The 26,478-nt window shown below is 48.1% G+C and overlaps 1 protein-coding gene across 8 annotated transcripts in view; it reads left to right on the forward strand.

Moving 5' to 3' along the window:
• The window catches only part of LOC105494835 (HIVEP zinc finger 3), a 424,702-nt gene that overhangs the window by 330,711 nt on the left and 67,513 nt on the right, over positions 1 to 26,478 (forward strand). For 6 of the 8 annotated variants that reach the window (XM_011763711.3, XM_011763713.3, XM_024797055.2 and 3 more), the window contains one exon: positions 20,361 to 25,942. In XM_011763711.3, the coding sequence (XP_011762013.2) occupies positions 20,882 to 25,942 (5,061 nt within the window). In that variant the 5' untranslated portion in view covers positions 20,361 to 20,881. Of the gene's footprint in view, positions 1 to 15,635; positions 17,440 to 17,486; positions 17,614 to 20,360; positions 25,943 to 26,478 lie in introns of those variants that run through there. The other 2 variants (XM_011763708.3, XM_011763712.3) reach the window with 2 other exon arrangements.

A 26,478-nucleotide genomic window follows, 5' to 3' on the forward strand; every position in this document is an offset into this window, starting at 1 on the left:
AGCCCATGGTTTGTCTTTTTACTGTATTATTAGAGTCTTTGTTGAACAGAAGTTTTAAATTTTAATGAAGCACAATTTAGCTTCTTTCCTTTATGATTACACAATTGTGTTTAAATCGAGTAAGAAATCTTTGCCTACCCCAACTTCCATGAAGATATTTTCTTGTTTTCTTCTACAAGCTTTATTGTTTAATCTTTTGTATTCAGGCCTATCATTTATTCATTTCACATTCTTTTTTGTATATGGTATGAGGTCGGGGGTCAAGGTTCATTGTTTTATATGGATATCCAATTGCTTTAGCACCATTTATTGAAAAGACCATCATTTCCTCTATCAGATGCATTTTTCTTATAAATCAGGTGACTGAGACTGGGTGTGCTGGCTCACACCTGTAATTCTAACACTTTGGGAGGCCAAGGTGGGTGGATCACTCGAACCCAGGAGTTCAAGACCAGCTTAGCCAACATGGTGAAACCCCATCTCTAAAAAAGGATATAAAAATTAGCCGGGCACGGTGGCACATGTCTGTAGTCCCAGCTGCTTGGGAGACTGAGGTGGGAGAATCACCTGAACCCAGGAGGTGGCGGTTGCAGTGAGCCAAAATTGTGCCGTTACACTCTAGCTTGGGCAACAGAGTGAGATCCTGTCCCTAAATAAATAAATAAATAAATAACATCAGGTGACTATATGTGTGGGAGCATGTTTCCTTACCCTACTGTGTTTCCATTGATCTTCTTGTGTCTGTTTGTATTGATACTATACTGTCTTGATTACTGTAGCTTATAGTAAGGCCTATGTATGTCTGTTTTGATCTTACTGGCCTGGCATTGAGAAGGCCCACGTAGTACTTGCAGACTGAGTGGAGAAGTGAAGAAATGAGTTGCAGTAGAGTGATCGTTATAACTGCTTTATCATTACTATACAGTTATATCTATCCTGCCATGTGGGCAAGAATGACAGAAGCCACAGGCAGTCGCTGCCTCTTCTGTTGGACTACACTCTATGTCACCCAGTCTCCCAGCCATTTTTTCTTCTGTGGCTCATCTTATAGTATGTGTGTGTATATTATTGTGTATTCTATGTATTGCCCTCCATAGTAGACACAAGAACCTTAACTACCTAGGAAGCTTTTCGGTCTCAAAGAAAGTGTGCCTTTTGTGGCACACCTACTTGTAGGTAGGTGTGCCTTTTGTGGTGTATGGAAACAAAATGCCATCAAATGAACAACTAGAGACCTGCCAGAAACTGACAAGAGATCAGGCCACTGCAGCAGATGTGGAATTCAGGTGTTTCTTAGGCAGCGTTGATGAGAGACTGACTGGACACAAATGGCCGGAAGACAAGCCTGCTGGGCCTGCCCAACTCTCATTTCAGGCTTTGTTCTTCCCTAAGCTCTTTCACCCACAAGCACTTCCTGGACCATTTAAGATAAACAGGTCGAGTTAAGTTCATAGATGCCCACTGAGTTCTCATGGGTGTCCAGAAGCCTCTTTTAATCCTCACAGGGAAAAGTGGATATAAATAAACAATGAGATAGGTAGGTGGATAGATAGCTATGTACATTACATTAGATAACTTAGTAGATGAATTAGCTACAAGCATCTGGGCCTTGTTTGTAGATGCGTGTAGGCGAGGTAAGGCTATAGCGGCTGATCTCAGTTCATTTTCGGTCTCAAAGAAAGTGAGGCTTAAACACTGTAGATACTTTTCCAGGTAAAAGGAAAAAAAAAAAGTTAACAAGCTTAGCCCTTATGAAGGAAAGGCAGGCTGCTAGAAACAGTGTTTGGCTACCTGCAGTGTCAGGACTGTGATTCAAATCTGTGTCCTCTTTGTGAGGCTGATGTGGCCCAGCTGCCTTGAGGGTCACCACTGCAGGAGTCACCTGACGGTCCAAGTTCAGGTTCTGTCTCTGCTTCTGTTGGATTAGCAGTTTTGTGATTTTGGCCTCAGTTTCCTCACCTGTAAAATGGGAATGATAATAGTACCTGCCTGATAGGGTCATTGTGAGGAATAAATGAGCGAATTTGTGTAAGGTATTAAGAACAGCCCTGGCACATAGTCAGAGTTCATTTGCTCGGTCTAGGCACAGGACATTGGTTTGGATGATCTTCCTCTGAATTATCACAACCACAGACAATCAGGGGGAAATCTGGGCCTCTGCAAGTCTGGCAGAGTAGAATTTTTGCACATCATTGCTTGATCTTGACTGTGAAACATGTTTTTGCTTTCTATGGGGATGTCACAGGAGACTTCATCCTCCTTGGTGATATCAGTTTCGCCTGGATCCCTGAGCGCTCTAACAGGAAGACAAACACCAGCCAGGTCTAACTCGTCTAGGATTGCGTAGGCTTCTCTTTGCTTTCAGTAGAATTTGCTTTTTGACCAGTGTGCAGAAATTCCAAGCCCTGTTTAGGTCTTGGAGTTGGGAGGGAGGAGGAGAAGGAAAAGTAGGAACACGGAGACCAGTCATCCAAGGGAAATTATTTGAGAGCCTCCCAGACAGTGAAAAATCCATCACTCATTATTGAGGGAAAAAGCAGTTAACAAGAAACTCAGCCTTAAGGTTAACATGGTCATGCAGAGTGACTTGCATGCAGGGAGGACTTTGATGCAACTGTATGTAGGTGGCTGTAGTTAACCAGGGAAGACTTCCTGGAGGATCTCAGATACAGGGAAGGAAGGTAGGATTCACTTGGTCATTCTGACAAGATCAGGGCCCTCGGGGGTTTCCTGGATGTTGGCCAGCACTCGGGGTTCAAATCCTGCCTTTGCCTTTTTGTATCTGATCTAAAGCCATTAGCCTCAGCCCCGCATCCCCCCGGCATCTATAAAAAGGGGATGTGTAAGAATCAATATGTTTGTTTCGTTTGGGCATAGTAGGTGGTCAGTTAAGTTTTTTAAATATTTTTAGTATTTTACTGAGAGCTGAGTTCTGTATCAGGCACTGGAAATGCAAATCTGAATGAAGCCCAGTTCCTGCCCAGGCTAGCGGGAGGCAGGTTCACCTGGAAGACACTGATGAACTGGTTAAGCCACGGGCCTGGCTCAAGGCAGACATCCCAGGCTTCTTGGGGGAGCAGAGCTGTTTGACCTATTGGATTAGCAGAAAATCTCCTTCCAACACAGGCTATCCATGGACTCTAGGTTGTGCTGGGTTTCCATGAATGAATCCAGGTCAGAGGGTGTGAGGGGCTGGCCACCCTGGAAGCACGGTCCAGCCCAACAGCAGCAGCAGCACGTCCTTGCCCGCCCCATGGGGACCCAGTTGTGCCTTCCACCTGCTTTCAGAGGGCAGTCACTGACCATAGCTCTGTTAGAAGGTCTGCTTGACATAACTGAATCTTCACAGTTTGCGACTTTATCTCATCATTCTGGGGCCTAGGAGGGGACGTGTGGAAACACCTCCCAGTGTCCAGAAGCCATCCCAGCACATCGTGGGGCCCCTGCCTGGAGCCCTGAAACAACATTTCCTGTGGCCACGTTCCAGCCTCCTGTGCTTTGCATACATTGAACCTTGTATTAGTCAGGGTTCTCGAGAGGGACAGAACTACTAGGATAGATGTATATATAAAGGGGCATTTATTAAGGAGTATTGACTCACACGATCACAAAGTGAGGCCCCACAATAGGCCGTCTGCAAGCTGAGAAGCAGGGAAGCCAGTCTGAGTCCCAAAGCTGAAGAACTTGGAGTCCGATGTGTGAGGGCAGGAAGTATCCAGCACGGGAGAAAGATGTAGGCTGGGAGGCTAAGCCAGTCTAGCCTTCTCACGTTCTTCTACCTGCTTTTATCCTGGACACACTGGCAGCTGATTAGATGGTGCCCACCCAGTTTGAGGGTGGGTCTGCCTTTCCCAGTCCACTGACTCAAATGTTAATCTCCTTTGGCAACACCCTCTGCATCCTTCAATCCAATCGAGTTGACATTCAATGTTAACCATCACAGACCTCCCACCTAGAGTCTCTTTCTTGCAAATCTCACCATCAACATTTTCCCATAGTTCAAAACCCAGCTCAAAGAAGGGTTCCCTGACTCCTCTGTGGAATGTTTCCAGACTCCTTTCTTGGCATGTCCCACCAGGAACAACAATGTGTAAAGGCAGAGAGTTCAAAGTGTAAAGAGCAGGATGGAGAGAGAGGAGGCCAGGAAGACTGGGTGGGCCCAATTTTGACAGAACTGAAACGCCAATGACTGAATCTCTCTGCCCTGGGGAGCCATTGAGAATTCTTGACGAGGGGAGAGGCCTGGCGAGGTTGGCAACTAAAGAGATTTCTCTTTCCACAATGAATGGTGGTCTGGGAGAAGGCTAGAAACCTGGAAGCAGGGTGATTAGGAGGCAGTTAGAGGAATTTCATCAGCTTCCCCAAATGCCAGTAGAAAAGTATATGCCGGATTTATAATATTCACATAGGAAATTAGCAAAAATATAGATTCTGGGTCCCCTTTCCAACAAATTCTATTTCAGTGGATTTGGAATGGGGCTAGAACCTGTGCTTTTGGCAGACACCACAGACATTTCAGAGGTGGGGAGGTGGACTATTCAATAATGCGGTTGGGACAACTGGCTAGCTAGAGAGAAAAAACACTTAAGCTTTATCTTTACTCACTCCTTACACCCAAGTAAGTGCCACATGGAGCCAAGATGACAATGGAAAAGGAAGGAAACAAGGAAAGAAGGGGAAAAATAAATCATAATGGAACTAGAAGAAAATTTGGGTGACATTCTAAAAAATAATATTGGAAGTGAAACCTAAAAGTCATAAAGGGAAAAATTAATGGTATATTTAACCACATGGAAACAAAAAAATTTTCTGTACAGCTAAGACTAATGATAAAGAGAAGATATCTGCAACCTATATGTAAAGGGTCAATAGCTTCAATATCAAAAGAGTTTATGTAAACCAGAAAAATAATCTCCCAAATGAAATAACTGGTAAATACGCTTATGCAAAAATGCTAAGCCTCTCTAGAGATCAAGAAACAGATTTAAAAACATAAGATATCAGTCAGGCGTGGTGGCTCACACCTGTAATCCCAGCACTTCGAGAGGCTGAGGTGGGGGATCACTTGAGGTCAGGAGTTCAAGACCATCCTGGCCACCATGGTGAAACCCCATCTCTACTAAAAATACAAAAATTATCTGGGTGTGGTGGCACATGCCTGTAATCGCAGCTACTCAGGAGGCTGAGGCAGGAGAATTGCTTGAACCCGGGAGGCAGAGGTTGGAGTGAGCTGAGATTAAGCCACTGCACTCCATCCTGGGCGACAGAGTGAGACTCCATTTCAGAAAAAAATAAAATAGAATAATTATAACTGAAACTTAAGATATCTTTGTGGTAGGCAGAATAATGGATCCCCAAACTATCCACATTCTAAGCCCTGGAAACTGAATATGTTGCCCATTATGGCAAAAGATAATTTGTAGATGTGATTTAAATAAGGATCTTGAGGTGGAGAGATTATCCAGGTGGACCCAATGTAATCACAAGAGTCCTTAGGAGAGAGAGGGAGACAGGAGTCAGTATTAGACTGATTTGTTATGAGAAAGATGTGGCCGACTTTTACCAGCTTTGCAGGTGGAAGGGGAGCCTTCCATGAGCCAAGGAATTCAGGCACCCTCTAGAAGTTGGGAAAGGCAAGGAAAGGGATTCTTCTCTAGGGCCCCCAAGAGAAAAGTGGCCCTGCTGACACCTTGCTTTTAGCCCAGTGAGACCTATTTCAGACCTCTGACCACTCAAACTGTAAGGTAATAAATTTTGCATTAAGCCACTAAATTTGTAGTAAATTGTTACAGCAGCAATGGGAACCAAATACAACCATTTTGCCTTTCTTATTAGTGAATGTCAAAGAGATAGTTTATACTCCAGGTAGGCAGGAGGTTAGGGAAATAGTGCTCACTCACCATTGGCGGAAGTGTAAATTTCTGCTTTTTGAAGAGCTATTTGCCAGTCCCCATGAAAAGCTTCAAGGTGTATTCCCTTTGATCAAGTATTCTACCTTCTAGGAGGTTAGCCTGTGATATACTCATACAAGTATGCAGAAGATATTCGATGTAGTATTTATTGGAATAGAAAGAGCTGGAAACAACCTTCATATCTATCAGTAAGGGACTGGCTGAGTTTGAGTACCGCTCAAAATGGAATACAGTGCTGCTGCCTCCCAAAAGAAAGAGGTGAACCTAGATATCCATACATAGATTTAAAAAAAAGCAAGTCGCAGATCAATATAAATACATTAGGGTGTTGGGAAGAACATATTAAATTAACTGTAGCTTCCCTGGGGAGGGGCATGTGGGGACAGGGAGATTCACGGAAAAGAACCAAGAATGGTACAATTCTGCAGTGGTTTAAAATTTTTCGAGTAACTTTTTTTATTTTTATTATACTTTATGTTCTAGGGTACATGTGTACCACATGCAGGTTTGTTACATATGTATACATATGCCATGTTGGTGTGCTGCACCTATTAACTCATCATTTACATTAGGTGTATCTCCTAATGCTATCCCTCCCCCCTCCCCCCTCCCCCACCCTACAACAGACCCCAGTGTGTGATGTTCCCCTTCCTGTGTCCAAGTGTTCTCATTGTTCAGTCCCCACCTATGAGTGAGAACATGCAGCGTTTGATTTTCTGTTCTTGCGATAGTTTGCTGAGAATGATGGTTTCCAGCTGCATCCATGTCCCTACAAAGGGCATGAACTCATCCTTTTTTATGGCTGCATAGTATTCCATGGTGTATATGTGCCACATTTTCTTAATCCAGTCTGTCATTGAGGGATACTTGGGTTGCTTCCAAGTCCTTGCTTTTGTGAGTAGTGCTGCAATAAACATACGTGTGCATGTGTCTTTATAGCAGCATATTTATAATCCTTTGGGTATATACCCAGTAATGGGATGGCTGAGTCAAATGGTATTTCTAGTTCTAGATCCTTGAGGAATCGCCACACTGTCTTCTGCAATGGTTGAACTAGTTTACAGTCCCACCAGCAGTGTAGAAGGGTTCCTATTTCTCCGCATCCTCTCCAGCACCTGTTGTTTCCTGACTTTTTAATGATCACCATTCTAACTGGTGTTAGATGGTATCTCATTGTGGTTTTGATTTGCATTTCTCTGATGGTGAGTGATGATGAGCATTTTTTCATGTGTCTGTTGGCTGCATAAATGTCTTCTTTTGAGAGGTGTCTGTTCATATCCTTTGCCCACTTTTTGATGGGGTTGTTTGTTTTTTTCTTGTAAATTTATTTGAGTTCTTTGTAGGTTCTGGATATTAGCCCTTTGTCAGAGGAGTAGATTGCAAAAATTTTCTCCCATTCTGTAGGTTGCCTGTTCACTCTGATGGTAGTTTCTTTTGCTGTGCAGAAGCTCTTTAGTTTAATTAGATCCCATTTGTCAATTTTGGCTTTTCTTGCCATTGCTTTTGGTATTTTAGACATGAAGTCCTTGCCCATGCCTATGTCCTGAATGGTATTCCCTAGGTTTTCTTCTAGGGTTTTTATGGTTTTAGGTCTAACATTTAAGTCTTTAATCCATCTTGAATTAATGTTTGTATAAGGTGTAAGGAAGGGATCCAGTTTCAGCTTTCTACTTATGGCTAGCCAGTTTTACCAGCACCATTTATTAAATAGGGAATCCTTTCCCCATTTCTTGTTTTTGTCAGATTTGTCAAAGATCACATGGTCGTAGATGTGTGGTATTATTTCTGAGGGCTCTGTTCTGTTCCATTGATTTATATCTCTGTTTTGGTACCAGTACCATGATGTTTTGGTTACTGTAGCCTTGTAGTATAGTTTGAAGTCAGGTAGCCTGATGCCTCCAGCTTTCTTCTTTTTGCTTAGGATTGTCTTGGCAATGTGGGCTCTTTTTTGGTTCCATATGAACTTTAAAGTAGTTTTTTCCAATTCTGTGAAGAAAGTCATTGGTAGCTTAATGGGGATGGCATTGAATCTATAAATTACCTTGGGCAGTATGGCCATTTTCATGATATTGATTCTGACTATCCATAAGCATGGAATGTTCTTCCATTTGTTTGTGTCCTCTTTTATTTCATTGAGCAGTGGTTTGTAGTTCTCCTTGATGAGGTCCTTCACATCCCTTGTAAGTTGGATTCCTAGGTATTTTATTCTCTTTGAAGCAATTGTGAAAGGGAGTTCACTCAAGATTTAGCTCTCTGTCTGTTATTGGTGTCTTAGAATGCTTGTGATTTTTGCACATTGATTTTGTATCCTGAGACTTTGCTGAAGTTGCTTATCAGCTTAAGGAGATTTTGAGCTGAGACAATGGGGTTTTCTAAATATACAATCATGTCATCTGCAAAGAGGGACAATTTGACTTCCTCTTTTCCTGATTGAATACCCTTTATTTCTTTCTCTTGCCTGATTGTCCTGGCCAGAGCTTCCAACACTATGTTGAATAGGCGTGGTGAGAGAGGGCATCCCTGTCTTGTGCCAGTTTTCAAAGGGAATGCTTCCAGTTTTTGCCCATTCAGTATGATATTGGCTGTGGGTTTGTCATAAATAGCTCTCATTATTTTGAGATACGTTCCATCAATACCGAATTTATTGAGAGTTTTTAGCATGAAGCGCTGTTGAAGTTCCTCAAAGGCCTTTTCTGCATCTATTGAGATAATCATGTGGTTTTTGTCTTTGTTTCTGTTTATATGCTGGATTACGTTTATTGATTTGCATATATTGAACCAGCTTTGCATCCCAGGGATGAAGCCCACTCGATCATGGTGGATAAGATTTTTGATGTGCTGCTGGATGCAGTAGGCCAGTATTTTATTGAGGCTTTTTGCATCGGTGTTCATCAGGGATATTGGTCTAAAATTCTCTTTTTTTGTTGTGTCTCTGCCAGGCTTTGGTATCAGGATGATGTTGGCCTCATAAAATGAGTTAGGGAGGATTCCCTCTTTTTCTGTTGATTGGAATAGTTTCAAAAGGAATGGTACCAACTCCTCCTTGTACCTCTGGGAGAATTCGACTGTAAATCCATCTGGTCCTGGACTTTTTTTGCTTGGTAGGCTGTTAATTATTGTCTCAATTTCAGAGCCTGTTATTGGTCTATTCAGGGATTCAGCTTCCTCCTGGTTTAGTCTTGGGAGAGTGTATGTGTCCAGGAATTTATCCATTTCTTCTAGGTTTTCTAGTTTATCTGAGTAGAGATGTTTATAGTATTCCCTGATGGTAGTTTGTATTTCAGTGGGGTTGGTGGTGATATCCCCTTTATCATTTATTATTGTGTCTATTTGATTCTTGTCTCTTTTCTTCTTTATTAGTCTTGCTAGCGGTCTACCAATTTTGTTGATCGTTTCAAGAAACCAGCTCCTGGATTCATTGATTTTTTGAAGCATTTTTCCTGTCTCTATCTCCTTCAGTTATTCTCTGATCTTAGTTATTTCTTGCCTTCTGCTAGCTTTTGAATGTGTTTGCTCTTGCTTCTCTAGCTCTTTTAATTGTGATGTTAGGGTGTCAATTTTAGATCTTCCCTGCTTTCTCTTGTGGGCATTTAGTGCTATAAATTTCCCTGTACACACTGCTTTAAATGTGTCCCAGAGATTCTGGCATGTTGTATCTTTGTTCTCACTGGTTTCAAAGAACCAGTTCAAAGATGTTCAAAGAAATATCTTTATTTCTGCCTTCATTTCATTTTGTACCCAGTAGTCATTCGGGAGCAGGTTGTTCAGTTTCCATGTAGTTGAGCTGTTTTGATTGAGTTTCTTAGTCCTGAGTTCTAGTTTGATTGCACTGTGGTCTGAGAGACAGTTTGTTATAATTTCTGTTCTTTTACATTTGCTGAGGAGTGCTTTGCTTCCAACTATGTGGTCAATTTTGGAATAAGTGCAATGTGCTGCTGAGAAGAATGTATATGCTGTTGATTTGGGGTGGAGGGTTCCGTAGATGTCTATTAGGTCCGATTGGTGCAGAGCTGAGTTCAATTCCTGGATATCCTTGTTAACTTTCTATCTCATTGATCTGTCTAATGTTGACAGTGAGGTGTCAAAGTCTCCCATTATTATTGGGTGGGAGTCTAAGTCTCTTTGTAAGTCTTTTAAGCTTGCTTTATGAATCTGGGTGCTCCTGTATTGGGTGCATATATATTTAGGATAGTTAGCTCTTCTTGTTGAATTGATCCCTTTACCATTATGTAATGGCCTTCTTTGTCTCTTTTGATCTTTGCTGGTTTAAAGTCTGTTTTATCAGAGTCTAGGATTGCAACCCCTGCCTTTTTTTTGTTTTCCATTTGCTTGGTAGATCTTCCTCCATCCCTTTGTTTTGAGCCTGTGCGTGTCTCTGCACATGAGATGGGTCTCCTGAATACAGCACACTGATGGGTCTTGACTCTTTATCCAATTTGCCAGTCTGTGTCTTTTAATTGGGGCATTTAGCCCATTTACATTTAAGATTAATATTGTTATGTGTGAACTTGATCCTGTCATTATGATGTTAGCTGGTTATTTTGCTCGTTAGTTGATGCAGTTTCTTCCTAGCATTGATGGTCTTTACATTTTGGCATGTTTTTGCAGTGGCTGGTACCAGTTTTCCTTTGCATGTTTAGTGCTTCCTTCAGGAGCTCTTGTAGGGCATGCCTGGTGGTGACAAAATCTCTCAGCATTTGCTTGTCTGTGAAGGATTTTATTTCTCCTTCACTTATGAAGCTTGGTTTGATTGGACATGAAATTTTGGGTTGAAAATTCTTTAAGAATGTTGAATATTGGCCCCCACTCTCTTCTGTAGGGTTTCTGCTGAGACATCTGCTGTTAGTCTGATGGGCTTCCCTTTGTGGGTAACCTGACCTTTCTCTCTGGCTGCCCTTAACATTTTTTCCTTCATTTCAACTTTGGTCAATCTGACAATTATGTGTCTTTGAGTTGCTCTTCTTGAGGAGTATCTTTGTGGTGTTCTCTGTATTTCCTGAATTTGAATGTTGGCCTGCCTTGCTAGGTTGGGGAAGTTCTCCTGGATAATATCCTGGAGAGTGTTTTCCAACTTGGTTCCATTCTCCCCGTCACTTTCAGGTACACCAGTCAGATGTAGATTTGGTCTTTTCACATAGTCCCATATTTCTTGGAGGCTTTTTTTGTTTCTTTTTCGTCTTTTTTCTCTAAACTTCTCTTCTCACTTCATTTCATTCATTTGATCTTCAGTCACTGATACCCTTTCTTCCAGTTGATCGAATCGGTTACTGAAGCTTGTGCGTTTGTCACATAGTTCTTGTGCCATGGTTTTCAGCTCTATCAGGTCATTTAAGGACTTCTCTACATTGGTTATTCTAGTTAACCATTCGTCAAATCTTTTTCAAGGTTTTTAGCTTCTTTGCAGTGGGTTCGAACTTCCTCCTTTAGCTCGGAGAAGTTTGATCGTCTGAAACCTTCTTCTCTTAACTTGTCAAAGTCATTCTCTGTTCAGCTTTGTTCCATTGCTGGAGAGGAGCTGCATTCCTCTGGAGGGGGAGAGGCGCTCTGATTTTTAGAATTTTCAGTTTTCTGCTCTGGTTTTTCCCCATCTTTGTGGTTTTATCTACCTTTGGTCTTTGATGATGGTGATGTACAGATGGGGTTTTGGTGTGGATGTCCTTTCTGTTTGTTAGTTTTCCTTCTAACAGTCAGGACCCGCAGCTGCAGGTCTGTTGGAGTTTGCTGGAGGTCCATTCCAGACCCTGTTTGCCTGGGTATCAGCAGCGGAGGCTCCAGAAGAGTCAATATTGCTGAACAGCAGATGTTGCTGCCTGATCGTTCCTCTGGAAGCTTCGTCTCAGAGGGGTACCTGGCCCTGTGAAGTGTGAGGTGTCAGTCTGCCCCTAGTTCAGGGTGTCTCCCAATTAGGCCAGTCGGGGGTCAGGGACCCACTTGAGCAGGCAGTCTGTCCGTTCTCAGATCTCAAGCTCCATGCTGGGAGAACCACTACTCTCTTCAAAGCTGTCAGACAGGGACATTTAAATCTGCAGAGGCTTCTGCTGCCTTTTGTTCAGCTATGCCCTGTCCCCAGAGGTGGAGTCTACAGAGGCAGGCAGGCCTCCTTGAGCTGCGGTGGGCTCCACCCAGTTCGAGCTTCCTGGCCGCTTTGTTTACCTACTCAAGCCTCAGCAATGGCGGGTGCCTTGCAGTTAGATCTCAGACTGCTGTGCTAGCAATGAGGGAGGCTCCATGGGTGTGGGACCCTCCGAGCCAGGCACGGGATATAATCTCCTAGTGTGCTGTTTGCTAAGATCCTTGATAAAGTGCAGTATTAGGGTGGGAGTGACCCGAATTTCCAGGTGCTGTGTGTCATGGTTCCCCTTGGCTAGGAAAGGGAATTCCCTTCCCCCTTGCACTTCCTGGGTGAGGCGATGCCTAGCCCTGCTTTGGCTCTCACTCGGTGGGCCACACCCACTGTCCTGCACCCACTGTCCAACATGCCCCAGTGAGATGAACCCAGTACCTCAGTTGGAAATGCAGAAAGCACCTATCTTCTGTGTCGCTCACACTGGGAGCTGGAGGCTGGAGCTGTTCCTATTTGGCCATCTGGGAACCGCAGAAGCTCGTGTAACTTTTCATTTAACAATTTTTTTAAAAAAGAAGAAGAAAGCTCCCCAGCATTTCTATACTGTCGTTGGTCTTTGGAACTTCTGGTCTCGACAAAACTAGGGGTATGAACCCAAGCCCAAAGGAGAGGCAGGGAACAGAAACAACCAGATTTGGGGATTGATGACATGGCTGGGGATAGGGGTGGAGGTGGTGACAGCCCAGGAGAGGGTCAGCAGGTCAGGACCTGGCCAGGGTCTAGACTGGCAGGAGCTGGTGTCCAGGAGGCCTGGGTTGCTTGCTGGGATACATGCGGATCCCCAGGCAGGGGTAGTTTTCTCTGCACGGACCCCCCGATTGCTGGTAGGTCAATGTTGTGGGATACCCTGACATGAGTGAGGTTAGAATGTTATAGGTGAGTCAAGCATTTGCAGGTTGCTTGGTGTCAGCAGCTATAGCTCAGGCCAGCACAGGACTCTTGCCCAGCCCTTCTCCCAGAGAAGCCAAGAGGATGGTGGCATAGGCCAGTGGGTGAGCCTAACCTTGTCAGTCCACCTCTTAGCCAGTCCCATGGGGAGGGTTGCATTTTATAAAGATCAGCAGGTATCCCTAGTTGGATCCTCACTTTGACCAAGGTCTAACAGGAATGTGAGGCGTAAGTTACCCCGTGGAATTCTCCTCAGCCTAAGGTCTATATTGCAACCAGCCTGAGCAAACTAGGAAACGTGGCCAGTGTTTTTTAGCTGGCCACACTGTCACCTGGTCTTAGATTTCAAAATCCAGAATTGTCAGAATGGAAGTGACCTTGAGGTCATTCAGCCCAATTTCATGTTACAGAAGGGAAAACTGAGGCCCAGAGAGGGAAAGTGCCTTGCCTAGGGTCACACAGTAGACCTGTGTGTTCCAGGGCTTCCTGCCACAGGTTACTGGACCCATGGCAGCTAAGGTGACTCCAGGCCTCCTGATCGGCCCTTGCTGGAAGAAGCCCACAGGCCGACCCCCAGAGAAAGGTGGAAAAAGCAAGCCAGGGAGGCAGCCCGCCTGTGGTGAGGAGACCCAGGTGCTCAGCCCCCTGGCTCTCACCAGGTGTGCTACTCACTGTCCCACCTGCAGCCCAGACCTCTCTGCCCCCGTAGAGCTCCCAAGCAGGTCAAGCCAGCGTCAGGCAGTACCTGCTGTTCAGGAGGAGTTGACCCCAAAGAGCAGACTGAAGGACTCAGAAACGTCTTTAGTTTGGCTTGAAGACTTCCCAGTCCTCTCTTGTTGGGTCAGTCATGCCTCTTCTCAGGGCATCAGTGTCTCCCAGAATCAAATGGCAATAAGAGGGATGCAAGTGTTATGAGCTTAAGGGCAGGAGTGTGCTCATATGACTCCTCTATTTGGCAGTAATTGAGGCTAGAATTCAGGACACTGACAAGACAGAGCTGCTCTGCCATGGTCCTCACTGATTGGTCATCTCATGAAAATCCAGTGACCAAGAAGTACATTGGAGGCTGCAAAGTCTCAGTCTCAGTAGGAGAACCATCTAGTCTGGCTTTCATGGAGTCAGGAAGATGGATCTGGTGGCCTGGAAAGCTGTGTGCCAAGATTGTGGTGATAATCATCCATGATTATCAGTTCTAGCTTGTGCCCTGGGTTGGTAGGAAGCATTCAATCTGAAAAGTGTCCCATAAAGTCAGATCCATCAGACCTGTCACCACCTGATCGCCTGCCTGTGTTCTTATCCCCACTGCTAGGACCACATGTCTCCAGCATGCAGGCCAAGGCTCTGCCCAACTCAGGAACCAATGCTTCCCCTATTTGGGGTAACTCAGGTCTATCCTAATATCCGGGTGGGTCATTGTGACACTGGCTTCTTCGGGGGCCCTGCTTTGACCACTGAATTCAACCTTGGCTCTCATTTCTTGAGCACTAGCTGTGTGCCCGGGACTTTACATACATGATAACCCCAGTCAGTCTCGTGACAGCCTGTCAGCCTAAAAGCAGCAGAGCCAGGACTGGAATCTAGTCTAGAGATCTTTCCACACAGCCATGACAGCCTCTCCACGGAAATGCTTTCTCCAGTAGCAATGATGACTATTATTTATTTAATGCTTACTATATGTCAGGTGCCATGCCAAGCGATTTATATGAGTCAACTCAATTTAAACCACACATGACACTTTTACTGTCCCCGTTTCAGAGATGGGGAGACTAAGGCTTAGAGGAGACCCCAGATTAGGAGACCATCAGTTAGGAGATGGAGGAGCCAGGGTTCAGCCATAGGCTGCCTGAGTCTCAAAGCTACCTTCGGAGTCACTGTGCTGTGTTGCTGCATGCATGGGTTTAGTGGCTGGATGCTTACCTCAGCACAGGTGCCTGTCTTGTGCTTTAGAACTAAACCCTGATCTTTGTTGCTACCTCTCCCTGTGTCCCCACTTACCTAGACCTGGGTTCTGCCAACCCCTTTCCAGCCTCCCAGACACCAACATCACACTCCAATCCCCTGGATGAGTTAGTGTATTTGTTCAACTACGCCAAAAGGGACCAAGTAACAAACTCAAAGATGTATGTCTCTCTCAGGGGCAGGTGTCTTTGTCTCACCTTCTTGTCCCACTGTTCCTTGGGGTGATGTTCTTGTCCATGTGGTCACAGTTGGCTCAGCCCCACCACATCCATGTTCCTTCCTGACAAAATGGGGAGGTAGAGGACAAGCACTTTTCCTTCTGGCTATGGCCTAAAAGTTGCATACATCATTGGCCAGAACTAGCTGCAAGGGAGGCTGGGAAAGGCAGCCTCTAACTGGTGGCCATAGACCCAGCTTGGGGGCCTTTGATTACTACAAGAAAGAGAACTGGCTAATGGAAGAAATATTCAGTCTCTGCCACAATCCTTGTTTCCAACCAGAGCCCCACCTTGACCTTGGCCTCTCTCTTTGCCCAGACTTCCTTCTGTGACTCTCTGACCAACTCTCCCTGTTAGTCTCCAGACCCATATCCTTATATCTGGCTTGTTTTGCCACTACCTGAGCCCATAGCCACTTTTAGGTTTTTTGTTGTTGGTGGTGTTTTTTTTTTTTTTTTTTTTTTTTTGCAAGTGAAGAATTCTGTTCCAGCTTAAACACACACATGCATACATGCACACACAGAGAGTATTGTACACAGAGATTTTTAGAAGGGGCGCTGGCTTTGTTGCTAGGTCATTAAATAAGAATATTTACTGAGTGCCTCCTCTTCAGCCTGTGGCCTTGTGCCCTGGGTTCCCAGGTATTTAAGTTAAAAGGAAAATTTTCTTATATTTTTGACATCAGTGTGTTTTATTACTGTCAGTAAAATTTTTGACCAGATTTTGGCATGTTGGGATATGTGGGGGCGTGTGTGTGTAAGTAAATTACAAGCGAAGAGCTGTATTAAGCCCCACCAGCCTAGGGCCAGCTTAGCCTAACAGCTTACTGGATATCAGGCCCCTGCCCCCATCTTGCCCCAGCCTTATCTAACTTTGACTGGGGACCCCAGCTCCTCAGTCTAGAGCCCAAGGCAGATTCAAGCTGACCTCCTGCCAGGACCAGTGGAATTGTCCACCTTAGAGAGCCCATTTCCCACCCACCCTCTGGAAAGGTCCTCTGGGGTGTCCACCCTGGGCCATGGCCATGTTGTCCTGATGCCTTCGATACAGAAGGTGCTTTCCAGCTTGGTTTCAGAGCTTCAGGCCTCCCTGCCTTGGCCCCAGGCTCCTCCATCATTTCCCACTCCCCTGAGGCCTTTGTGGCTCCAGCCCCAGCAAGTCCCAATCTCCTTCCTATTCGGCTGCTCCCACAGTTAGACCGAAGGAAGCTTCTTGAAGTGGGAGCTAATTTGTCAGGTATGCTAACCAGTTGGCTGCTGAAGCTCGGGTTCCCCTCAGGGTTATAAGCTGGTCTCTGAGCCAGAGCTCTCGGTGGCTGACGATGGCCTCATGGCCCATTCTGTGACCATCAGTAGAGGCTGTCCGTCTTCTTCTGGTCTGGGGTTCAGGCATCTGTTGGCCCAGCTCCTGGGCCCATTTCTCTGGTGACATTTACAGGTGCTCTCACCAATTCCCTGGAGAAGTGGCTTTTTTCTTTATCACTTCAAGTTTGTATTAACATTTCACACATACCCTCAGAACCACAGAAGGTAGCAAAGTATGATTTTCTTAGTGTCTGTTGGTCACAGTCATTAGAACGGTCCTTCGGTTTATGCCATGCCACAGTTGGAATCCATTCCAAGGCAGAAGTCTCCTTAGGTCCTGCAGGTTCCCCTACATCTGGCCCTGTGGTTCTGGCTGCCCTTCTCCCCCTGCCCCTCCTATTAAGCACTTCAGACCTGTTGTGATGTGGTGGAGCAGGCTGGCAGAGAGCACTACCCCAGGAGTCCAAGCCCCAGTGTGGCTTGGGCTAGCCACTCTCCACCATGGCTCAGATGCCTGTGTGCGGAATGACAGGGTGGCCCCTCCGGTTCACAGGCCTCGCTGACTCTGTGCCCTGGCAGCCAATGGTGCTCCTGTGGCCTTTTTGCCCCCGACTCAGAAGTGTGGGTAGGACGCCTCTCCTTGGAGAAACACCATGTCAAGCCCACAGGTGCAGGCTGGACACTGACCCTGGGCAGGCAGTGCTGGCCCTGTACTCACCTGATGATGCAACAGTCACCTGACTGTCTCCTTCATCTACCCTGCCCCTCCCACCTGACCCTGGGAATTGCACCAAACCCCAGCTGCTGGGCGCTCCCCCACCTGCCAAGGAGAGCCTTGTGGCTCAGTGAGGGGAGAACGCAGGACTAAACAATGTAGGGTCCTACCTGGCCAGCTGACCCCCACTCAGATTGATCATTTCACCACCCAGTCATGCTGCAGGGTCCCATCCATCCATCGGAAGAAGCAAAGCTTGCTGCTAGCTAGTGTTTCGGGGCTGCTCTCAGATCCTTGCATGAAAGGGTCAATAAGAATAGTAAGTATGGCCAACCCTTGATTATCCACACATAGCACCCAAAGGCCTCCCCATCACAGTGCAGCCAGGCTCAGGAGACCCTGCCCAGCCCAAAGAGCAGTTCTCTGTGCTGCAAACTGTGTCTACCATGTCTGATTTTTAGAAGGCTCAGCACTTCTGCCCACCTTAGCTTAGGTAAGCAAGACCTGGGGTAAGGCTGCCAGGATGAGTTCCACCACCTTCGCTGGGCTCCCCATTTCTTCTGTCCAGCAGCTGCAGTGTGGTTAGGACATAGGTCGAAAGGGCAACTCTGTTGTTCAGATGCTAGACAACTCCTTACTCCCCCTTGCCGTGGATACTGCGATGTCCCCTGGGGCCATGCTGATGCTTCCACAGGACTAAGGGCCATAGACTGCAGTGCCCATCATGCCACAGAAGCCACAGAGAACTTCTATTAATTGAGGGGACAGCCCTGTCTAGGGGGTCAAGAGGCACAGGATGGTCCAGCCCTGCCACCATTCCCGTGTGCTTTTCAGGGAAAATCATATCACCTTTCTAGCCTTCAGTCTCCTCTGTCAAGTGAGAGGAATGGACTAGACAGCCAGTCTCTAAGAAATCTATCAGGAGATCATGGGGTAACTTTAGTCTCCATAGAAGAGATCAAAAGTTTGTACGAGACACCCAGAGACAGTTGGCACTTATGCCTAGTTTTGGCCATAAGGCAAATATTAATTGTAAGGATAACCATTTTGTCCTGGTTTGCCTGGGACTGTCCTTGTTTATTCCTGTTGTTTCTCCATGATTGTTAGTAGTTCCCATTTCATTCTCCAAGTGTCCCAGTTTGGATGGTATCTTATATGGCCACCCTGTTGACTGAGATGTAATCTAATGAAATGAGATTTCCCTGTCTTCTCCACACTCAGTCTGCTTTGGTACAAGTCACAGGAGGCCTTTGACTGCTCATAGGAGAATCTCTGGTGATACGTTGCCTTTCATTGACAAATATCAATCACTGTATTTACACCACATCCAATGACTAGAGGGATGTCATTAAATCAGTCACTGTATTCAATGACCAGAGGGGTGTCATTGAAGACATAAATGATCTCCTGCATCATATACTGCTCCTGACTGAAGTGCCACATGAAAAAGTTTTGCAAGAAACTTAGATGTTCCTTCCTCTCTGGCTATAAGACTCTATAATGGACCAAATCTCCCTTTTCTGCTTGGCTGCCAGGAAGCTCATATATAAATGTATAGCTGAATTATAGAAACACCGTAAGTCCTTATTATTGGTATAGCGGTATTCTTTTTATCCCACCAATCCTGACTTTCTGCCTTATTTCCATTTTCTTTGTTCTGATTTGTTATTCTTATTTATAATTATCTCATATTTATAGTTTATCATTCTTCTATAAATATGGTTTTGTTATAGTTACTTTGAATTCTTTGTAGCACCAAGTAGAAAAGGAACACAAAAGGAGTGAACTTAGAGGATATGCTTTTTAGCTAAAAGATCAAATCACCTGCTCCTCCAAAGCACGTCACAGTGTCTGAGGCCCTGCCCCTTAAGAGACAATTATTTGAGTCTTAAAGACTTGTTAATCTTCTGAGCACCTGCAAAAATGTAGTAAGTGGAATTTTCAAGTCTGTATCATCGCACAACTAGTGAAAAGAAGAGGGTGGGCATGAGGGGAGCCTGAGGGCAGCATGCCAGCAGTAGGGCATGCTTACAGGAGAAAAAGTAAGCGTAGAGATGCTCATCACTCACCCAGGTCTTCGCCAGGGGATGCCAGGGAGTGGACACCTGAGAAGGGGCTGGGGAACCAACTCTGGCCATGGGAGGCCTGGGTCCAGGTGGCGACACTGCCTGTTAGCAACATGGGACCTTCAGTAAGCCACCTTCCTGATGTCCAAAGTCAGGTGGTTGGATGAGATGGAGTCCACAGTGACTCCAGCCTTGGGATTCCAACCCTGCTCCTGGGGAGGAGGGTCCTGAGGATGCACCTGAGCCCAGGAAGCTGAGCCTGCCCAGCTGGCAGCTGGCCCTAGGAGGAGACACACACTTGGGGCTCCACACAGACCAACTTTTCTCCTCCACTCGAGGGCAAGGATCCCCATACTTTCATGGCATCCCTGGGGCACTGACTGGACAAAGAAAGGCTGCAAAGCCAGAGGAACCTTCCAGAATGATCTTCCTGGCAATTGCTTAGATCAAACAAATGGTCACAGCTGTGTCAGATTGTAAGTTCTCACAGACTGTGGCAGTAGGTTGTGGTTTTGCCTTGAAACACGGGCTGGGGTGCGGGTTAGCAAGAGGGTAAAAAGCAGTGAATGATGTCCCTCGTGGACACTTTCAGAACCCAGGGCCAGAGAGGAATACTAACCTGAGAATAATCTACCCCTTGGAAAACTCACCCCTGAATAATCCACTGGCACTTCCCTCCTGCACCATCTGCGGCCCCATCCAGAGTTCACCCTGCAGCGCCTGCGTCTCCGATCTCATTGGGCCCACTTCAGCTCCAAGGCACGGTCGAGGCAGGATTTGTTATCTGTTTTATCGATTAGGCAACTGAGGCTTAGAGAGCTTAGACCCACTCGGAATGGATCACAAAGCACAGATGAGAGCCCAGGCCTCCTGTCCCTAACTGCCCTGCAGTTCCCAGAGCCCACTTTGTTTTCTGCTGTCAGCTTCCCACATGGCCAGTCCTCAGAAACACACTGGCATTCAGGTCACCCAACACTGACGTGGGAGCGGGTGAGGAAAGAATTGCAGGGCTTGGGTATGCGGAGCCAGAGCCTATGGTTCTGGTTGAGTTTCCCTGGTTAACCTTTGAGGGGTCTCAGCCAAGTGTGGCACCGAGTCTGGGCTGCCCAGGCTGTGCATGAGTCCCAGTAACTCTGTCTTCTCTTTTGTGTGTGTGTGTACTTCTATCACACAGAAGAAGAGCGTGATTTCTCCTCCGAGGCCGTTGATCTCCAACCCAGAACTAAAGGGGAGAAGAACCACCCCCAGCATCCAGCGTGGCATCTCTTGTGCCAGGACCAGGGATGACTGGGCCATGGACGCAGATGTCTCCAACCTTCAACTGTTCGCATAGCACACGGGGGACTCGTGGGGGCCACCTGCCACTGCCAGCTGAAACAATACAATGGCAATACTGACATCCTTCATGACGTTTTCCCGACAGACATTCAGGCAGAAAGTGCTGGTGCGTTTTCTGTCTGCAAAGTAGAGGGCCATGCCTCACCAATAGAATAGCTTGGGCCCTGATGACCTGCTCCGAATCCACTCACAGCCAGTGACACTTGCAAAAAACTCCCAAAGCCGTCTTGGGTTTGGCTTCTGCAGCTCTTGACCAATGTGGCCAAAGCTGGACACCTCCTTGGGACACTGGGATTATTCATAAATGCAGCCTGCCCTGACTCTCCCTGAGTAGCATCTGAAGTCTTTGTGAAGGTCATGGATCCTGAACAAAGTGTCAAGGGCACCAAGAAGGCTGAGGGAAGTCCCCGGAAGCGGCTGACCAAAGGAGAGGCCATTCAGACCAGTGTTTCTTCCAGCGTCCCATACCCAGGCAGCGGCACAGCTGCCACCCAAGAGAGCCCCGCCCAAGAGCTCCTAGCCCCGCAGCCCTTCCCGGGCCCCTCATCAGTTCTTAGGGAAGGCTCTCAGGAGAAAACAGGCCAGCAGCAGAAGCCCCCAAAAAGGCCCCCCATCGAAGCATCCATTCACATCTCACAGCTTCCGCAGCACCCTCTGACACCAGCATTCATGTCTCCCAGCAAACCTGAGCATCTCCTGGAGGGGTCCACATGGCAACTGGTCGACCCCATGAGACCTGGACCCTCTGGCTCCTTCGTGGCCCCTGGGCTCCATCCTCAGAGCCAGCTCCTTCCTTCCCATGCTTCCATCATTCCTCCCGAGGACCTTCCTGGCGTCCCCAAAGTCTTTGTGCCTCGTCCTTCCCAGGTCTCCTTGAAGCCCACAGAAGAGGCACACAAGAAGGAGAGGAAGCCCCAGAAGCCGGGCAAGTACATCTGCCAGTACTGCAGCCGGCCCTGTGCCAAGCCCAGCGTGCTCCAGAAGCACATTCGCTCACACACGGGTGAGAGGCCCTACCCCTGCGGCCCCTGTGGCTTCTCCTTCAAGACCAAGAGTAATCTCTACAAGCACAGGAAGTCTCATGCCCACCGCATCAAAGCAGGCCTGGCCTCAGGCATGGGTAGTGAGATGTACCCACACGGGCTGGAGATGGAGCGAATCCCTGGGGAAGAGTTTGAGGAGCCCACCGAGGGAGAAAGTACAGATTCTGAAGAGGAGACTAGTGCCACCTCTGGTCACCCTACAGAGCTCTCCCCAAGATCCAAGCAGCCCCTTCTCTCCAGTGGGCTGTTCAGCTCTGGGAGCCACAGTTCCAGCCATGAACGCTGTTCCCTGTCCCAGTCCAGCACCACCCAGTCACTCGAAGACCCCCCTCCATTTGTGGAACCCTCATCTGAGCACCCCCTGAGCCATAAACCCGAAGACACCCACACGATTAAGCAGAAGCTGGCCCTCCGCTTAAGCGAGAGGAAGAAGGTGATTGATGAGCAGGCATTTCTGAGCCCAGGCAGCAAAGGGAGTACTGAGTCTGGGTATTTCTCCCGCTCTGAGAGTGCAGAGCAGCAGGTCAGCCCCCCAAACACCAACGCCAAGTCCTACGCTGAGATCATCTTTGGCAAGTGTGGGCGAATAGGACAGCGGACCGCCATGCTGACAGCCACCTCCACCCAGCCCCTCCTGCCCCTGTCCACCGAAGACAAGCCCAGCCTGGTGCCTTTGTCTGTACCCCGGACGCAGGTGATTGAGCACATCACGAAGCTCATCACCATCAACGAGGCCGTGGTGGACACCAGCGAGATCGACAGCGTGAAGCCACGGCGGAGCTCGCTGTCCAGGCGCAGCAGCATGGAGTCCCCGAAATCCAGCCTCTACCGGGAGCCCCTGTCATCCCACAGCGAGAAAACCAAGCCCGAACAATCACTGCTGAGCCTCCAGCACCCGCCCAGTACCGCCCCCCCTGTGCCTCTCCTGAGAAGCCACTCAATGCCTTCTGCCGCCTGCACTATCAGCACCCCCCACCACCCCTTCCGAGGTAGCTACTCCTTCGATGACCATATCACCGACTCCGAAGCCCTGAGCCGCAGCAGTCACGTGTTTACCTCCCACCCCCGGATGCTGAAGCGCCAGCCGGCAATCGAATTACCTTTGGGAGGGGAGTACAGTTCCGAGGAGCCTGGACCAAGCAGCAAAGACACAGCCTCCAAGCCCTCAGATGAACTGGAACCCAAGGAAAGCGAACTTACCAAAAAGACCAAGAAGGGTTTGAAAACAAAAGGGGTGATCTACGAATGTAACATATGTGGTGCTCGGTACAAGAAAAGGGATAACTACGAAGCCCACAAAAAATACTACTGCTCAGAGCTTCAGATCGCAAAGCCCATCTCTGCAGGCACCCACACATCTCCAGAAGCCGAAAAGAGTCAGACTGAGCATGAGCCGTGGTCCCAAATGATGCATTACAAACTGGGGACCACCCTGGAACTCACTCCACTAAGGAAGAGGAGGAAAGAGAAGAGCCTTGGGGACGAGGAAGAACCACCCGCCTTTGAGTCCACAAAAAGTCAGTTTGGCAGCCCCGGGCCATCCGATGCTGCTCGGAACCTTCCCCTGGAGTCCACCAAGTCACCAGCAGAACCGAGTAAATCAGTGCCCTCCTTGGAGGGACCCACGGGCTTCCAGCCAAGGACTCCCAAGCCAGGGTCCAGTTCAGAATCAGGGAAGGAGAGGAGAACAACGTCCAAAGAAATTTCTGTCATCCAGCACACCAGCTCCTTTGAGAAATCTGACTCTCTCGAGCAGCCGAGTGGCTTGGAAGGGGAAGACAAACCTCTGACCCAGTTCCCATCGCCCCCACCTGCCCCACACGGACGCTCGGCTCACTCCCTGCAGCCCAAGTTGGTCCGCCAGCCCAACATTCAGGTTCCTGAGATCCTGGTAACCGAGGAGCCTGACCGGCCGGACACAGAGCCAGAGCCGCCCCCTAAGGAACCTGAGAAGACTGAGGAGTTCCAGTGGCCCCAGCGCAGCCAGACACTTGCCCAGCTCCCGGCCGAGAAGCTGCCACCCAAAAAAAAGAGGCTGCGCCTGGCAGAGATGGCCCAATCATCAGGGGAGTCCAGCTTTGAGTCCTCTGTGCCTCTGTCTCGCAGCCCGAGCCAGGAAAGCAGTATCTCTCTGAGTGGGTCCAGCCGCTCAGCCTCATTTGAGAGGGATGACCATGGGAAAGCCGAGGCCCCCGGTCCCTCATCTGACACACGCCCCAAACTCCCGGGCACCCACATGTTGACTGTCCCCAGCCACCACCCGCATGCCCGAGAGATGCGGAGGTCAGCCTCAGAGCAAAGCCCCAACGTTTCCCATTCTGCCCACATGACCGAGACACGCAGCAAATCCTTTGACTATGGCAGCTTGTCCTTGACAGGCCCTTCTGCTCCAGCCCCAGTGGCTCCACCAGCGCGGGTGGCCCCGCCAGAGAGAAGAAAATGCTTCTTGGTGAGACAGGCCTCTCTGAGCAGGCCTCCAGAATCTGAGTTGGAGGCTGCCCCCAAGGGAAGACAGGAGAGCGAAGAACCACAGCCCTCATCCAGTAAACCCTCCACCAAAAGCTCATTGTCCCAGATTTCCTCCACGGCCACCTCACATGGTGGGCCCTTGGGAGGCAAGGGCCCAGGGCAGGACAGGCCCCCATTGGGGCCCACTGTGCCCTACACAGAAGCACTGCAGGTGTTCCACCACCCTGTTGCCCAGACACCCCTGCATGAGAAGCCGTACCTGCCCCCACCTGTCTCCCTTTTCTCCTTCCAGCACCTCGTGCAACATGAGCCAGGACAGTCTCCAGAATTCTTCTCCACCCAGGCCATGTCCGGCCTCCTGTCCTCACCATACTCCATGCCTCCACTTCCTCCCTCCTTATTTCAAGCCCCACCGCTTCCTCTCCAGCCTACTGTTCTGCACCCAGGCCAACTCCATCTCCCCCAGCTCATGCCTCACCCAGCCAACATCCCCTTCCGACAGCCTCCTTCCTTCCTCCCCATGCCATACCCAGCCTCCTCAGCACTCTCTTCTGGGTTTTTCCTGCCTCTGCAATCCCAGTTTGCGCTTCAGCTCCCTGGTGATGTGGAAAGCCATCTGCCCCAGATCAAAACCAGCCTGGCCCCACTGGCAACAGGAAGTGCTGGCCTCTCCCCAAGCACAGAGTACAGCAGTGACATCCGGCTACCCCCTGTGGCTCCCCCAGCCAGCTCCTCAGCACCTACATCAGCTCCTCCACTGGCCCTGCCCGCCTGTCCAGACACCATGGTGTCCCTGGTTGTGCCTGTCCGTGTTCAGACCAATATGCCATCCTATGGGAGTGCAATGTACACCACCCTTTCCCAGATCTTGGTCACCCAGTCCCAAGGCAGCTCAGCAACTGTGGCACTTTCCAAGTTTGAGGAACCCCCATCAAAAGGGATGACTGTGTGTGGTGCAGATGTGCATGAGGTTGGGCCCGGCCCTTCTGGGTTAAGTGAAGAGCAAGGCAGAGCTTTCCCAACTCCATACCTGAGAGTGCCTGTGACATTACCTGAAAGAAAAGGCACTTCCCTGTCATCAGAGAGTGTCTTGAGCCTGGAGGGGAGTTCATCAACAGCAGGGGGAAGCAAACGTGTCCTTTCACCAGCTGGCAGCCTTGAACTTACCATGGAAACCCAGCAGCAAAAAAGAGTGAAGGAGGAGGAGGCTTCCAAGGCAGATGAAAAACTTGAGCTGGTAAAACCGTGCAGTGTGGTACTTACCAGCACCGAGGATGGGAAAAGGCCAGAGAAATCCCACTTAGGCAACCAGGGCCAGGGCAGGAGGGAGCTAGAAATGCTGTCCAGCCTGTCCTCAGATCCATCTGACACAAAGGAAATTCCTCCCCTCCCTCACCCCGCATTGCCCCATGGGACAGCCCCAGGCTCAGAAGCTTTGAAGGAATATCCCCAGCCATCTGGCAAACCTCACCAAAGAGGGTTGCCCCCACTGAGTGTGAAGAAAGAAGATTCCAAGGAACAACCTGATCTCCCCTCCTTGGCACCTCCCAGCTCTCTGCCTCTGTCAGAAACGTCCTCCAGACCAGCCAAGTCACAAGAAGGTACGGACTCAAAGAAGGTACTGCAGTTCCCCAGCCTCCACACAACCACTAATGTCAGTTGGTGCTATTTAAACTACATTAAGCCAAATCACATCCAGCATGCAGATAGGAGGTCCTCTGTTTACGCTGGTTGGTGCATAAGTTTGTACAACCCCAACCTTCCGGGGGTTTCCACTAAAGCTGCTTTGTCCCTCCTGAGGTCTAAGCAGAAAGTGAGCAAAGAGACATACACCATGGCCACAGCTCCGCATCCTGAGGCAGGAAGGCTTGTGCCATCCAGCTCCCGCAAGCCCCGCATGACAGAGGTAAGTTCAACCTTGTTTTTCTTCTCATCACTGATTTGCAAAAGCCCTTGGTGAGCTTTTAAAGCCACAGTATCCTCAGGTTCAAGTTGCAGAACTAGAGCCAGATGAGTGTCAGATTGCCTCTCTGAAAGCTGAGGCTGGTCACCTTACAAGGAAACATGTTTATTGAGTTTCTTTGTCAGTGTATCCCTCGTATCGTTGGAATGGATACACTTTCAACAAAGTTAGCCATAAAGTGATCCTGCTCTCCCATGAACTTCTGTTGTAAAATCAAAGATATAGGCTCAGTAAGAAAACAAGAAATTTACCAAAAGACTGAGTTGGAAAACTTGGCTGACAGGAATGCCTGTAGCAATTTTAGAACTTTATACCTCTCCTTCATTGTATGGATATCCCTTGTCTTGTTAGTCTTTTCCTGCTTTTCTTAATTCTTACATCTGCTGTTTCCATTCTCTAGTACCACTTTAAATCTTCCCATTTCCAAGATTCTATAATTTGGCACAAACAACTCCTGAAATATTCCTTCTTCCTTTTCT

The sequence above is a fragment of the Macaca nemestrina genome, chromosome 1, assembly GCF_043159975.1.
Source record: "Macaca nemestrina isolate mMacNem1 chromosome 1, mMacNem.hap1, whole genome shotgun sequence".
Classification (NCBI taxonomy): Eukaryota; Metazoa; Chordata; class Mammalia; order Primates; family Cercopithecidae; genus Macaca; species Macaca nemestrina.